Genomic DNA, 16,211 nt, shown 5'->3' with positions numbered 1-16,211 from the left:
TTAGTGCTGCTGAATAAAGCCGGATGGGTCCGAGTGAACACCAAACAATTTAAATGTTGCTTTTATTATTTCTTGATGACACTAAGATAAAAATCAGCACAAAATAAATCAGGATTTTATTGTGAAAGGCGCAGCCCCAGAGCCTTTTTCTCAAAGGCATGCAGCAGGTCGTAATTCCAGGAGCTTACAGCTTTTTATTTCCTCAGCATCACAAACTGTGTATGTTCAGCTGAAAAAGCTTATGGCCTCCAAATATTCATCTAGTTTACGTGGTGGGTGTGTTGCTGTATCCAATCCAAACACAAAAGTCTGGGGATTTTGCTTTTTTTCTTCCTGTTTTCCTTTTTTTACTGTTTGTGTGGCTCTCAGAATGTTCCTGTGGACAAACAGGGCTGTTTTTTCCCGAATGATCTCAAATGCACCAACGCTGCCAAAGTCTGAGGGTGCGGCAACCTTGAGAAAATCATATATATGGAAATGGGAAATCTATAAAGCATCTCTCTTATTGTTCTCCCTGCAGTGTTGTATTTATGTTTAAAAAATGATTTTGTCTCCTCAGGATGAAAACATGTAAAGAATACCTTGCTTTCTTTAAATGATAATATATGAGTCTTAGATTTCGAAATAAGAAGTCTGAATATAAAAAAAGCTGTAAAATCCTTTAGTCGTGGGGTTTTCAACTTTTGAATGTGCCTACAGCCAAGCATCCCAGTGATTGCTTACCTTCTCCCCCTCTGCAGTTCTGCAATCTCCCCCTAATCTCCCCCCAACCATCATCTTCAATTTGCTCAAACTGCCACTGTCCCCCCTCCATCCCAACAACCACACCAGATATTTTGTCTGTTCCCTGCTTTTGTCAATCTCAGGACTGAACTTTCTTTATTTTGATGTAGATGGTTGGTTTCATTTGACCTCTCCTCTCTTCTGTATTATTGTTTGACATAAGTAAATAAAGCAGATGACTTCCATGCCTGCCTTGTTGCTATACTCATCTGTCGTCGACCCCTCTTTCTTTCCTCTTCTTGCTGTTCACATCTTTAACAACATTTTTTCAGACTCCTGACGAGCCCTTCCCGTAATGAAGGTAAGCATATTAGTCTTAGGACGCACTTTGCACATCAGCGCCATATGCCGACCCCTACAATCCTGTTGTTCGCTTGACCTTTCTTCACCTTTGCAGGCGTGTATTGTGGAATCGCTAACACTTCACCTCACCTGTGAACGATGTTTTCTTCGCTCTATTTTCGGAGCGCAACCTCACCTCGTGTAATCAAACAATCAAGACAGACGGAAGAAAGAGGACAGCTGACTTCATATTGTAGGGATGATTGACATTTCACGTGGAGGGCAACCTGCTCTTAAGCAGAGGCAGAGGCTAAGTCTCTTTGCATGCAATCTACATAGTGGCAAAGACAAGGTGTCCTTCTCTTAAGCCTGGACAGACCCTTATCTGAAGGGGCTGTTTCAGAGAACACTTTTATTCTGAAGATGCAAAGATATGAGTACTTCCTGGACTCAAAAAAGAGGGGCGCTTTGTATCGAGATGCAACTAGTCATAAATCAGTCACTGATTTTTGTCTCTTTCTGCAGCTCACAAACTTTGGTTACCTTGACCTCGTCCAAACAGACACCAAAACTAAAAAATAAATCTGTGCTTAAGTCGTTTAAAGTCTAAATTCCCCAATCAAGCTGTTAAAAACTGTGTTCCTTTTGTTATTTTCCACTACAACATGATCTAGGCTACCTACAAGCCCACTCCCTGTAGATAAGGAACACGACATCCGCACCCCATCTAAATGTCCAACAACACAGGTACCTCCAAGAATTCAATATTGACGCCTTCTCCTCCTTTCTCTCCTCATTCCCCACCTCTCCACCCACCTAAAACATCAGATAAGCCGTAGACTGATGAGCCAGCCGCCTCCACCCGAGCGTGTGCTACTGGGAGACTGCACACTGATTTCATCCACGCTCGCTCAGACAGAAAAAGAGCTCCGTGGAGCAGAAATGCTTCTCTTATTAGCAAAACTCATTCACCTGCACGCCACATTGAGTCCATGGCAATTTCACAATAAATCATGAGAGATGCCTACAGAGGCCGAGCAGCAGGCCGCCGCTGCGCCGCCGCCGTGCCCTCGCCTGTCAGTTTAGACACTCTGAATCATTTCGGGTTCAGCAGCCTTGTTTCATCGGAGATGAACTGAAAGGTCATCTCACGAGGCACCTAACCAATATGTCTCCGCTGCTCATCTCCCAGCGCTTCCAGTGATCAGCCCATTTAGAAATACCACAGCTCGCTGAAACATCTCACTGCGGATTATGGAGGGAATTTCAAGGAATTATTTCAAGGGAGGAAATTAGCTCAGTGAGAAAGCTGCACCAGGATTTATGTTATCTTCCAGCCTGGAGAACCATCATCTGCCTCTTGTGCAGTATAATTTGGTTTAATGAGAGTGTGACCACCGTGTTGGGAGGCTTCCCTCTCTGTATCAGGCTGCTGGACCTCAGGCACACAATAAATGTAGCACTTGAAGCCATCAGACAGTCTGCAGTGCTGTTAAGTGAATAAAGAATGAGTTGTCGGTCCAGTATCCGCTTGAGACTCATCAGCCTAAACACTTTAAAGCTTAACTGGATGGACAATAGCTGAACAATTTGTTCTGCCAATATCTAAGCTAGTTACTTTACTTAGACCTTTGGCTGAGGCTGGAAACTTTCCCTCATGTGCGGTTTCTAAATGAGAGCCGTTGCAACACGCTCCTGCTTGGCTGTCACTTGGTTTGTTGAGACACATTTGTGGCAGGGAGTGCACACACATGCTGCAAGCGAGCGAGCCATTTTGTTAACAGCTCACACTTCCTGTGCAAAGTGTGCGGTTCCAGAGTTGCTGACAGTGACACTTGCAGGACCGAGCCCTGCCCTACTTAACAGGCTGCAGGGAGGAGGGCAGGCCAAGTTGTCAGCAGCGCTAGGTGCTCACTGCTTAGATAAACCTGGAGGATTAGTGGCCCAGTTAAAGTTGGGGCAAAGAGGATTAGCCTCTTCTCTGAGGTGGTGAGAGATTCCCTGTGTCCTTCAGCGCTGCCGGCCTCAGAGAGAGGAAAGGGGAGAGGGGAGAGAGGAGGAGGAGGAGGAGGAGAAGAGGGGAGGTGAGGGGTGAGGCCTTAGTTATCGGGAGTGAAATCAGCACTGTGACATTTTAAAGAGGAAAAGGAAAGGTGCGGTGTAATGATGAAAGGTGAAAGGAAATGAAGCAGTTCGTAAATTGTTGCCAGCTTGTGGTTTCATTAGGAAGGCAAAAGCCCATAATTACCAGCCAGGTGTTAGAGGGAGGTCAACAAGACCAGAGATCCTCAGGAAAAACACTTCATCAGGGGACGAAATTCTACAAAGTTTACCCTTTAATACTTAAAAATGTAAGCACGGACAAAACAATAAGTACAGCTTTTATTAAACAAATATTTGTGTCCTACAGTAACCGCATGAGAAGTCACAATTTACACACTTCAGCTTCAACCGGGAGCGCCACCTGCAGCTGAGCCGAGGACTTCAGAGCTCTGCTGCCATCAGCAGGCCGGAGAAGGAACTGCACCTGATAATTAACACGAGGAATGAAAATAACTGTGACTCCTGGTAATGAGTTTCTGAGGATTAGGTTTAATGTGGAGGGTAATGAGTGTACTTTAAACAGAACTGAAAATCTTTTTACACCTGTGATGTCAGCAAAGCCTTCTGGGAAAGATTATACGGATGATCGAGCATCGAAATTGTTTCATAAATGTGTGTTTTGAAAGAGTGACAGAAATGATAAAAATGAGATGAAAATGTAGAAGGATAAAGGTTTGTCGAGCCAAACTTACATCTGTTCAAATAAATAAGAACAGAATACAACACCAGATTTTAACCCCCAAAATAAGAATTATTTTCCATATCAAACTATTTTTATCCAGTATCATCTTTTTATGGTATTTCACACTTTCATATGGGACACTAGTGTCCATAACAAAGCTTCCTTTTCTTTTTTATCAATTAATATTATAAATAAAAAATATCCGGCAAATTAGGAGCAAATATTCTTGGATAAAATAAGTCTATTAATCGTTTTAGAACTGACTGTTAAACATACACAGAAAAAAGATCTAATTTCATATCTTGTATCATATAATTGCAGGCAGACAACTGTATGGTTTATAAAATATATTCAGTGTTTATTGTTCTGTGCCGTAATGTATAAAGCATATAAAAATGTATCGACACACCTCTCTCTATAAAAGCAATGTAAACATAGTGAACAATGGCCTGTGACCTTCAGCAGTAATGAAGTACTGGGAATGAACTGTAGGCTCTATCTGCTCTTCATCAAACCCCGTCATGCAGCACAATAACACAAATACATGCTTACATACAGCAGTTGTGCATAAACAAGATGCTATATAGGGCAAAGAGCCAATTGCAATGAAAACACTGCAGCAGATAGGGGGGGGGCACATAATGGCGAGGCCTGAGAGTTGATTATGCAAATACCCCAGCTGCAAAGGAACAATAACTGTGGAAATTCAAAGACAAACCATAACACGGAAGGCTTTTGTCTAGCATTTGCATATTTGCTTGACAACTCTAACCTGCTCATCATGCCCATCTTGTTCGGAACAATGTCTTTGTGTTCGTATAATAATGCACACATCACAAATTGTCATAGTGCATTGTTTCAGTTCAAATGGAAGCTGTGCTGTCTCAGCTGGCAGTCCGAGCCCGATGCGTTCAGAGCTCTGAAACTATTTTATTAAAACATTGAATAAAATGGATCAGAAATATACTTTATTAAATATATATATCCTGTTCTTTACTCTGAAACCATATACACATTCAAATACAGCACAACCCTTATAAAGGGGCCTCTTAAATATAAAGCACGCAAATAAAAGCTCCTTTTATTTTACAGGTCTATGAATATTTATTGGAATGTTTTCTCGCAGAAATATCTGCCATTATGATTATATGCAGTTGGCATTTCTATAAAAGCTTTTGATTACGCTGCTAATGCAATTATAAAGTAATTAGCTTCTTCTAGGCAACAGAAAGCTCATGATTCTGTTGCTGTAACACTTGAATGTGACTGGATATATTTGACCCTTTAAATTCCTGAGTGATCAGATCTGAGGTCTGACGTACAGAGGTACAGAGGTACAGTACATTTTATAAAACATTTTCTCTTATTATGTGACATGTAAAAATTATTTCTGTCTCAGGGTTAATATTGGTAACTTAACTTAGTGTTGTTATCAGTTGTTCTTTTTATACACATTATACATCCAGTGTGTCTATGTGCTTTATCCTATTACTCTGCCTGTCTGACTGTAATTTTATACCGCACTTTCTCTGAGAAAAGGCACATTACATCCGTGCAAATTAGCCCACTTATTGGCCAAATTGTCCCCTGCAGAGTGATCTCACTGATGCTGATGGCTCTCTGCTGTCTCCTCATAAGAAGCACAGCGTCAGTGCCTGGACGTCAGCGGCTCCATCTCCACCACCAGATCACGACTCCGCGGACCCTTACTTAACTCCACCGCCCGAGGAACCACTGTCGACCAGCGGTCTGAAGGGGGATAAAAAAGAGGAGGGATTTTCTTTTATCTGTATGAATAATATAGAGGGCGCTGCACATGAATATATACTTATTTGTCCATGAATTTATTCATGAGGGCTCAGTGCGAATCTCACCTCTCCTCAAGGCTCTGACGCTCTGCTGCAACCCGTTGGCCTGGCACGTCTCGTTCTTGCCTGGATCCTCGTTGATTATCGCCAGGTTCTGATTCCAGTGGCACCAGTTCACCTCATCCACCCTGATATGACAAGACACCATCGGGATTGACACTTTTCTGACCTGCCATTGGTGTTGCTGGGAGACTGTGATAATGACTCATAATACAAAATACCTGAAGCACCAGCGTCGGTCAGGTGTGCCGTCACAGTTCTTCCCCACAGTCACCATCTCCCCGGCCCGAAAAGACTTGCGAAGGCAGACAGGGAAAGAGCGCTCGATGTCCAGGATGGTCGTTGCCCACTGTGAATATACATTAAGTAAACATGACTGATTTGTATTTATGCTATTCTAATAACAAAAAACAGATTACCTCACTCTAAACATCTTTGAGAATTTGTAAATTAAAATCAAATTTTGACGTGAAATTTGTTACGGATAAACACAATACCGCGAGGATAGATCCTAGTGACTTTGGTGCTCCGTTTAACCTTCCTCTAGCGCCGCCATAAGGTTGAAAATTGCACTTTTAAGGGAAACTATCTCTGCAATTTACATTAAATTAGGTACATACATTCATGTCCCACCCAGGGATGAACCACAATGATGATCCCAGACTGTAGCCTACTTTGTGTCTTGTGCTAGTTGGCAAATGTTTGCACGCTAGCCTTGTCCTTGTAAAAAGGTTAACATGCTGATGAAGTCTCTTAACTGTATATACCACAAACTAAATTATTTTCACCTGCTGTATGTTTGGATGTACTTTTTATAGATGGGTAAAAATCTGGCATCTTTCAGCTCACCTGAAGCTTCCAGATCTTCTTGCTCTCCTTGGACACCTGTCCCACCGTCTCTCCCATCAAAGCGATCAACATGTTCAGCAGCAGCACAAAGGTGAGGATAATGTAGGTGACCAACAGGATGAGGAAGACCGCAGGATACTGTGCACTGTCTATCATGTCCAGTTCTCCCATCCCAATGGTCAGCTTGAAAAGGTCCAGAAGGAAATTGCTGAAGGTGTTCGGGTCCCTGCAGTCAGGGTAGGTGGGGCAATCCCCACCACAGTCTGTGCCCGGTGGAGGACACACTTTCAACAGGGACACGAGCGCTGTGGGGTGGACACAGAGGAGTTTGGGTTATGTGGCAGTTAGCACTTAAATCAAAAGTTCATGAGAGCTGGGGAAATATAACTATTTGCTTTCTTGCAGACAGTTATCAGAATAAATCAATACTACTCTTATTTGTTTCCATTACATCTAAAGCTACAGCTAGGAGATGGTTAGCTTAGCTTAACACAGAGACTGGAAGCAGGAGGAAATACTACTGTATTTGTACAGATCGAACTGGTTGAAAAAGTCAGTGATAATCCAAAATATAACAAACTCTTGACAATTAAACTCTTGGGGTTTTGTACTGAACAAAAACATGTGAGACAATGAACTTGTCGGTATTATATTTTCTTTCTTAATCGTTGGACAGAGCTCGGTCAGCACCTTCGAACATTTAGCCTAGCATAGCATAAAGCCTAGCAAAAATAGGCCACTACCTGTTAGCTTTAGGTTCATAGCTACATGGTTTGTTTAGCTTAGCATTACGACTAGAAACATAGGGAAATGGCCTGTTAGCTTTAAGCTAGCAGTTAGACAATTAGCTTAGCCTAGCAAACAAACTAGAAATCTGAGAAACATTCTGTTTTCTTAACGCCAACCAAGGTTACGCTCTTCTGGCTCTAACATTAGCTAACTACTAAACGTTAATTGATTGGTATAAGAGTGTTATCGATACCTAATGATCTAACTCTTTGCAAAAATGTCAAACTATCCGTTGCCGATACACACCTGTGAAGTTGCCATAACCCTACCTGATGCGTATCCAATCATGAAGAGCACGTACACCAGCAGAAATCTGAACAGGTCTTTGAAAAGAATCTGAGAAACAAAAATAAAAGTAGCATTAAAAACATTGGATGGTGAAGTTTAAGGTTGGCAGAGGATAGTCTCTTTTATTGGGTCTTTTATTTGATTAGGTTTATCCATATTGTTGTTTTTATGTTTTTATATGTTTTATGCTTTTATTGTTTTTATTGTTTCTTCCTGCTATTATATAAAGCACTTTGGTTGGCCACTGGCTGTTTTAAATGTGCTATATAAATAAAAGTGACATTGACATTATCCAACCTTCTGTATCATGATGCTGTAGGTGCCAGTGAGCTTCAGGCCTCTGGTGAAGTAAAGAGTGTTCATCCAGCCCAGCACGAGTGCAAACACCATCACAGACACATAGGCCTCGATGCCGGACAGGTAGAGAACAGCGGTGACCACAATCAGTACAGAGTAGATGAAGCTAGAGAGGACAGAGAAAACCTGTTTATCAGGCCTGTGATTCTGAGCTCACTACATGAGGGCAGGAAGACAGGATGGCTGACATTTTTAACTGTGTGTAAAAGCCCTATTGCCATGTTGCTAATGATTTAAATCAACATGGTTCACAGAGGTGCCTGGCACACTGCTCTTTGTTTGTATCATCGGTTTAATTAAAGATGTGAACTATATAAACATGCCAGGGAGGAGGTTGAGGAATTAATTAGATGACTCAATTAAGAAGATGCAAAATTTGCCTCGAGTAGAAGCAGGAGCTACAGCAGAGGTGAGGAAGAGGGGGAGGAAGGATGGAGGATGGATACTCACAACAGCAGAGGTGAGGAAGAGGGGGAGGAAGGATGGAGGATGGATAGTCACTACAGCAGAGGTGAGGAAGAGGTGGAGGAAGGATGGAGGATGGATACTCACTACAGTAGTTGAAAAGATCCATCAATGAATAAAGACTTCACCCCGGGGCACTTCTTCATGAAGAGGTCCTTAATCTGCAAAGAGCAGGACAAACATTTAGATCAAATTACAGGTTTCAAGTTGAGTTTGATGCAAGAGAGCGATCAATGATCAAACCATAAAGATAAGTCAGAGTGTGTTGACTCACATTGGTGAGGAAGAAGAAGATTCCTGATGCCAAGGTGATAATCTCTCCCACCATACGCAGGTAGTCAGAGGAGGTTGTGTAGCTGTACGGAGGCTGAAAGGAAGATACGACTTAATGTGAAATTCATTTACTTTAGATTAAACTCAAAATACGAGTGTTAGCATAAAACATAAACACAAAATACACCAGAGGGAGAAATATCACTTCATTTATCTGCTGTCTGACCGAGAATCAGATGAGAGGATTGTTATTAATCTAATATCTGTGCATTAAGAATAAAGATAGAGCCAGCAGCCAGATGACACAGTAAGCACAGTATGAACGGGTTAAACACAAATTGGCATTTGTACATTTTGGTTTGCATACACATTAAATAAATAAGACCTAATGTGTAGATAAAAAAGGCAAAGGTGGCTGGTTATAGCTTCATTTTTAATGCACAAGTTTGAGTGTGGTGTCAATATTTCCGTGTACATCTTGTAAAAAATATATTTTTATGTGTTGTCCTGATTCAATGCTGCATGGGAACGGTCAACAATTTCCCATCATGAATCATCGATCAGTTCCTGTGCAAACAGGACAAGCTGCAAAAACATTTTCAGTACACTCACCGTTCCCTGTGTTGGGTGGTAATAAGCCACCAGGGTGAAGATGATCATGGTGGTGAGGTAGGAAACCACGCTGATGTAAAAGGTGACGGCAGCAAACTTCTGCCATTTGGCCCTCAACAGCTCGTTGATGGGCTCCACAGCCAGCATCTCATGGCGGTTCTGACAACGGGAGCAAAAACACGACACTCGAATGTAAGGTGATGAAACTTAAAATAAATCCTGATCTTTGCACACACACAAAATCTCTTTTTCCTGCGTGAGACAGAATTAAAATTCATCTGTAATTTTAATATTTGGAATACAAATACACTTTAAAAACACAAATCACCTCATTGCGACTGTTGTAGACGAGGATCTCCAGCACAGATGGTTCCTCTCCACACGTGTCCAGTGAAGACAGATCATAGAGGGACGAGTACACTGGCCCGTACGCCCAGTCCTTAAACTTACGTGACAGATGACGAGCTTCCTCATCTTTGATCTCACGTCTGATAATGTGCTGAAAAACCTGGAGGAACATGGAGAAGCTGAGCTGCTGACCTTTGACCTGGACTTTTAAATATTTAACTGTAGAAATGTAATAAAGAGAACTTTTTTATGATGTTTATTTGTCCCTACCCCTATCTTGCCCAGCTTGGCGGCCATCATGAGAGGCGACATGCCGTCGTTGTTGAGCACCGTCTCCAGGCTGCAGTCTGGGTACAGCTTGGCACTCTTGATGAGCAGCAGGTCGTACATCTTTGTGAGGAAGCGTGTGTTGTCCTTGGTGTTGTCCGCGATGTGCACCAGGGCGTGCAGCACCGTGTTTCCACGTGTGTCCTGGCGTCGCAGGTCGGCCTTCTTGTGTGGATTCTCAGTCAGGTAGTGCACAATGTCAGGCTGGTTAGTGCATGCAGCCAGGGAGAGAGGCAGCTCACCTGCACAGAGAGAGAGAGAGAGAGAGAGAGAGAGGTCTCACTTCATTCTGAAATCATGGGAGATTAGGGGAGCTGTGTTTCAGATTAAAAATAAGCAAATCAACAGGAGGGTTAATTAAGAACTGTAGCTGGCATCTGTATGTTTATGCAAAGCATACCAACCATGGATCAAAGATTTGACTTAAATCCCCGCTATGAAAACAGCACAATTAGCAGTTGTTTGAGGGAGGGGCGCGATGGGGCCAGAGTGCCAAAAGCAGCTGCTGAAAATGAGCCGTTGCCATGGGTGACAGATTACTTTGTCACCTCACATAGAAACGCTCCTCTTCATGGATTTGCACGGGTGCATGCAGAGTGTTAGCGTGAGTCTAAATCCCATTAGCCGTCAGCCCTGCCAGGTTCCTGTTCACCTCGCTGCAAAGCTCCGCAGCAAATTACTCACACTGTGCCCGGACACGCTGGGATTTGGGAATGACAAGCGTGCTAAGTGCAAATAGAAATCATCTTCTCTGTGATGAGAGAGGAATATTACGCATGAATGTAATCAAATGAAGTATTCTTAAAATTGAGATGGGTGGAAAATAAAAGGGAGTCCAAAACAATCTACCTTCTTTCAGTCTTTTTGGAGTAACATTAAATCATATTTTCTATACAATCATCAGAAGGTTGAATGGACACACTGCTATCAATAAAAACACGTTGTATTCCGGGTACCACAAACTGTGACTCATTAGGATGGGCTTTAACTGCCACCAGCAGAGGGCAGTGTTGAGTCGAGTTAAAGCTGTGATTTGTTTGTCCTCTCTCGCAGCGCAATGAAGTGTTGCCCAGAGGAGGGTCAGCAGAGGATGTTGACTTTCTTCACTGCAGAACACTGACACCTTTGACTGGACACGCTTTAATAATATATGACATAATGCTTGTCTTTTCATGTGTTTTTGGAGCACCACTAATGACTGTTTCTCGTACGATGCTTCAAAAAAACATTTGGGTTTAAGGTGGACCACAGCAGTATCCTGACTGTTTGCTCAGCCACATTAAAAAAGAGGGAGGGAGGGTCTTCTGTCACTCCCTTTTTCCACAGCTACAATATTTCTTTACCAGGACCATGTACAAGGCCATAAGTGTTTAATGTAGCTGCTGTAGTACACATCGCTAAACTTTGGTTTCAGTGCGTTGATGTAAAAGGCAAACGAAGCACTTCTGAGTTAAACACAAACTCAGACGCAGAGTTGAAACTGAAATAGTGACAAATGAAGTCATAGAAACCACAGACGCACCGTAGTATTACAGTAACAGTTTCAAGCTCTTAGTCCAACCGTCTGCTCATAAGGTTGAAGTATAAGGTCGGCCCAACACAGAAATAGAGGAAGACAATGAGCTCTTTTGTTTCCAGACTACATTTTATGTGCTGACAAAGGACATTACCGAAGTAGAAGTAGCCCCCCTCGTCTCTGGGCTGGAAGAAGCGCCCCCTCGCCTCAGCGTGAACATCGGCTCCCTGCTCCACCAGCAGCTCCACATACTGCTTACAGCGTCGCTCTATAGCGATGTGAAGCGCTGTCTGGCCTGACGACACAAAAAAACACAGCAATATAGAAAGAAGTTAACCATCATTAGTATTCAAGGCTGTTGCTTAGAGTGCTGTGTTCAAGTGACATCAAATCTGATTTTAAAAACAAACGTGTTTCTCAAGAGGTTATGACTAAAATGAGAAGTACTGGGTTCTGTCTGGCATTTGTCAGCAAAGTGGTTACACAGGAGTGTGTCAACTTACAATTTGTCTACAGGATTTGTTCTGTTGAGAAACTGGTGGCAATAATGAGCCAGAGAGTTTTTAAAAAAAAGGGTTTTAGAGCCACATTTACGTGCAGGTTGTGGATAAAAAACCCACATAAAATGTGCCCTTCGACACATTTATGAAGTCACATAAAAAGTGTTTCCTGAATGAGCATAAAAGCTTTTTTTCAAAGTGACACACTACACTACACTTTTGAAAAGTACAAAGGCTAGAAAAAGGCAAAAGATGCAATCATGGGGAAACCAAATAAGAGCAGCACCACATTTCTGCGCTCCAAAATACAATTTTTTTTGCAAAGGGGAAAATGTTTTCTTCACTGTTTTGTCACAGTAGTGTGAGGGATGAGAGCCAAACAAATGTAAATAGTTGCTGTACACATTCACACTGTAAATACAGTCCTTTTCCCATCACTGTGACTCACCCACCAGCCAGAAGAGCAACAATAACTCTAAACAAAACACCGTCTGCTAGCTGACGCTCAGTGGAAGAAGAAGGGATCACGGTGGTGTATAAAACTGCCAAAATGAGACCTTCAGCCTTTAATTATCATTTGGTTATTACCTCTGTAGTACACGTCCCTGAAAGGCGTGTTTATGAACTCTCTGAGGTTTCCAGTCTTCTCTGCTATGTCCACCAGCAGTGGGATGGAGTCATTCTGCCCTCCGTAAAGGTTCAACAGGGCTTTAGGCAGACAGGTCTTCCCTGTGGATGGCTCTGGGATAAAAATAAAGACAATGAGAAACACAGTATGAGTTAAGTAAAAGAAAACATGTTTATTCAAGTATTCAACTACCCATCATGTATCAGATATGTTAATTCGAATTTCTTTAAACTGGATGTGTTTCAACAGAATCAAAAGTTTATTTTTTTTTCACACAAATAATGTAAAAGTTTGTTTGATGAAGTTGGAATGTGTACTTCTAATGGCATCCTCATATTGCAACCATTTAGACCAATTATTTTTAGCTCACTATTTTAATGATGTACCCATTATGTTGTGCTGTTTTACATAAATATAACGTTAGCTAATGATTTGAATGCTTTATCCATTGATGTAAGCTAACAATATCAACTCTGTTACTTTTAGCTAATGATTTGAAACATTTATCCATTATGTTAAGCTAAATGTTTGTACTCTTTATCCATTACTTTCAGCTGACAATATCTGTAGCCATTGTGGCTGTTTAAACTTCTCTGCTTGCTTAACATTTATGAAAGTCTACACAGTCTTTATTGTAACATAGTTTTATGGTCTTTAAACTAACTCATTATGGGGAAATTAATTTCTTTTTTTAATTACTAAAGTTTCTTTTCTTTCCATATACACTTAGCTACTGCATTCTTACCCCTTGTTGGCTATGTGACTTCCCATTGTGTTCCTCTAAATGTACCGGGAATTATGACACAATAGAATATGCACATTTTGTCACATGCAAATAGTTAAGTATTCAAGATTCATAAGATCAAACTGTAAAAAGGGGTCAAGCCAGCCCTTCGCTATTTTTAGTCTTTCAGTTTTTTTAAAAAGGACTGTAAAGCCCTGTTTAACTCTCTGAAGAAGCTGACAGCTTGCTGTGATTTCTCTCTGCTCCTTGTTATAAGCCTGAAAAAAACTTCTCAGACACACACAGGAAGCTTCCTCGGGCTTGCCTCTGGCAGGACAAAGACTCTGACATTACTCCTCCTTTTCCCTATCGCATCCTCTGAGCCAAAAACAGCAGACAGAGAGACACAAGAATACAAAAGGTCAAAGGTAAAACAGCCACCAGATAAAGCTGATTTTGCTTTAGGCACAGTCGAGATTCAAGGGAGGATTTTGACAGTAACTTTGTGAAAGACTGAAATATGTTTTCCTGTCATGAGCCACCACAAAATAGGCAATTCTATTCAGGCACCAAACTACTGTATGCTGCCTGACAGAACAGAACAGATATCTGATGTGAGTGATTTTAGTCTCACCTCTGAACTCCTCATCAGTTAGCCTCTTTTCATGACTCTGCAGGTACTCCAACAGGCCTTCGAGGGCCCCGGGGTCTCCACGTGACACGCAGTCGAAGAGGAGAGAGCGGTTGAAAATTTTCATGACTTTTGGGGGGTCTGGGCCTTGAGCATCATCGCAGGAGGTTTCAGTTTTACTAAGAAGACACAAAAACAGGATCTGTCACAAATTCACTTCAACATTCAAACTGGTTTTAGTTTTAATTTCCTTTGAATCCATGAATTCTCTTACATTTCATCAGCAGAAAATTGAATGGGTGTTTGATGCACAAACCATCTTTTAAGCAATCAGCCACACCCTCAGTGCTGCAGTAAAAAGAGCTCTGTGTTTATGGGACAGGTAAAGCTGCCAGGAACTGAGAGCACATAAATATTACCTCAACTGCTGCAGAGTGACCAACAACATGCTCTCTGTTAGATCAGTGAATGAGGCCCTGCTTAGTCTACAGTGTGTGTGTGTGTGTGTGTGTGTGTGTGTGTGTGTGTGTGTGTGTGTGTGTGTGTGCTTCCTCTGTCACACCTCTGTCTACAGTGGCAGTTGTAGGAGGTTTTTGTTTTAATTACATTTTTCCAGTTTCTGCCCAGTCTAGGCTCACCTCTGTTAAAACTGACAGTAAAGCCCTGAGCTGAGAAGTCTAAATGAACACCCAGTTATTAAACCCTGGTAACACACATGAAGTGTACTTTAAAGACAGTGGGGCCCCTTCTCACCCTCTCGGGAGCTTCTTTCTTCGTCTCTTCTGGTTGCTTGTGTTCCTGTAGGTGCCATAGTCAAAGAGCGAGTCCATGGGTGCTTTCTTTGGGCCTGGAACCACATTAGACTCATAAATGGTTGATTCCAGTAGGTCCATGGGGTTGGAAATGCCCTTCTTAAAAGCACCCTGGAACTTCATGCGCAGGTTCTGCCTGCCGTCGGCCGGCTGGCTGGGCTGGACCAGCTCCTGGGCTGAAGTCTGACTTGTATCCTGAGTAGCCGGGGAGCCATCCTCGCTCTCAAACAGATCTGAGATCTCACATAGAGGGAAAGCCACGTCGCTGTCAGGCTGAGCGGCCCCGCCATCGTCCACAGAGAGAGCAGCTCTGGCAGGAGCAGAGCCGAGGGTGTCGGACTTGGACAAGGCAAGGTGGCACCTTCTGAGTATAGCAGAGCGGCCCTGGAAGAAACAACACGAATAAGTCAGAGTGACCTTTAGTCAGCCAGGAACGTCCTGTACAAGAAGGAAAATAAATCTTAAAAGTGCTCACAAAATGATTGCAAAGACCCTTTTTCGTCCAGTATTTTGTGACATGAATTTTATTCGTTTTTAGGCTGTTAGATGGTGTGGTCTTTGCTGTAGGCAGGGTCCACGTAATTGCAGGAAACCCTGAAATAGCAATGGTGACGTGCGTTCTTCTACACTATCAACCATCATAAGAAATAAGAGGACAAAACAATAAAACAATGAACTAATGAATGTGTATTAAGTCTGCAGAGGGACTGGGGATATTAACACTTGAAGTTTAATGTATACATTTGACGTTTAAACTGTCTGTACCTCATTCATCCCTTTTATCACAGTGATGTGCCAAATTCCTCTTCAGTGTAGACTGGAAATGATGCTGAAGCATGAGGGCGTCCTGAAGAAACAGGAAACATTATAACAATGACGTGAATAACTGACACAGGAGGAAAAAAAATCTGTAGGTCCTGAGTGACATAAAAAAAAGCTCTGTCATTTGGGGTGGAAATATATGGAAAAAAACACCAGGAAACGACTAATGCCAACACCAATAACGCGTCTGTGAGTCCGGCTTCTCATTGGTCAGAAGGATGTGTTTTCTGTAACATGCTGAATCACACCACCTGTCTGTTTAACACACACAAACTTAAAAAAAGCTCTCCAGACACAAACACACACTTTGCTACACACTGCTTGTTCATGACACTGACAGCCTATGTAAGCCAGACTGTGCAGCAAAGGAGCAACACAAACAGGGGAGCTGGGGTCCCTCTGAGGGGCAGGCATGACTCACAGCCCTGTCTGACACACGGGATTATCGTGCCTTTACACTTCAGCAAACATCAGATAGTAAAAAGATGGAGGAACAAAGAGAGGCTGCCCTTCATAAAGTATTCCAACAGACATAGAGCAAAGGATTAAGTT

General features: G+C 42.3%; 1 protein-coding gene across 1 annotated transcript; it reads right to left on the bottom strand.

Annotated features, from left to right (window-relative positions):
* Positions 1-5,403: 5,403 nt before the first annotated feature.
* On the bottom strand, positions 5,404-15,611 carry trpv4 (transient receptor potential cation channel, subfamily V, member 4). The gene is made up of 16 exons (XM_069682995.1): positions 15,603-15,611; positions 14,779-15,221; positions 14,029-14,204; positions 12,631-12,783; positions 11,697-11,837; positions 9,970-10,268; positions 9,680-9,859; positions 9,352-9,510; positions 8,741-8,833; positions 8,554-8,627; positions 7,942-8,107; positions 7,626-7,692; positions 6,568-6,872; positions 5,940-6,067; positions 5,725-5,846; positions 5,404-5,599 (listed from the first exon to the last, which is right to left on the bottom strand). Exons 1-16 carry the CDS (start codon positions 15,609-15,611, stop codon positions 5,499-5,501), a joined length of 2,616 nt encoding a protein of 871 aa, XP_069539096.1. The 3' UTR covers positions 5,404-5,498.
* Positions 15,612-16,211: the final 600 nt, after the last annotated feature.

Source organism: Semicossyphus pulcher, unplaced genomic scaffold (assembly GCF_022749685.1).
Source record: "Semicossyphus pulcher isolate SPU_LCO1_2020_fin unplaced genomic scaffold, fSemPul1.0.p SCAF_6, whole genome shotgun sequence".
Taxonomy (NCBI): Eukaryota; Metazoa; Chordata; class Actinopteri; order Labriformes; family Labridae; genus Semicossyphus; species Semicossyphus pulcher.
Note: the sequence above shows the minus strand (reverse complement) of the source record. Positions and strands in the feature narration are given on the sequence as shown.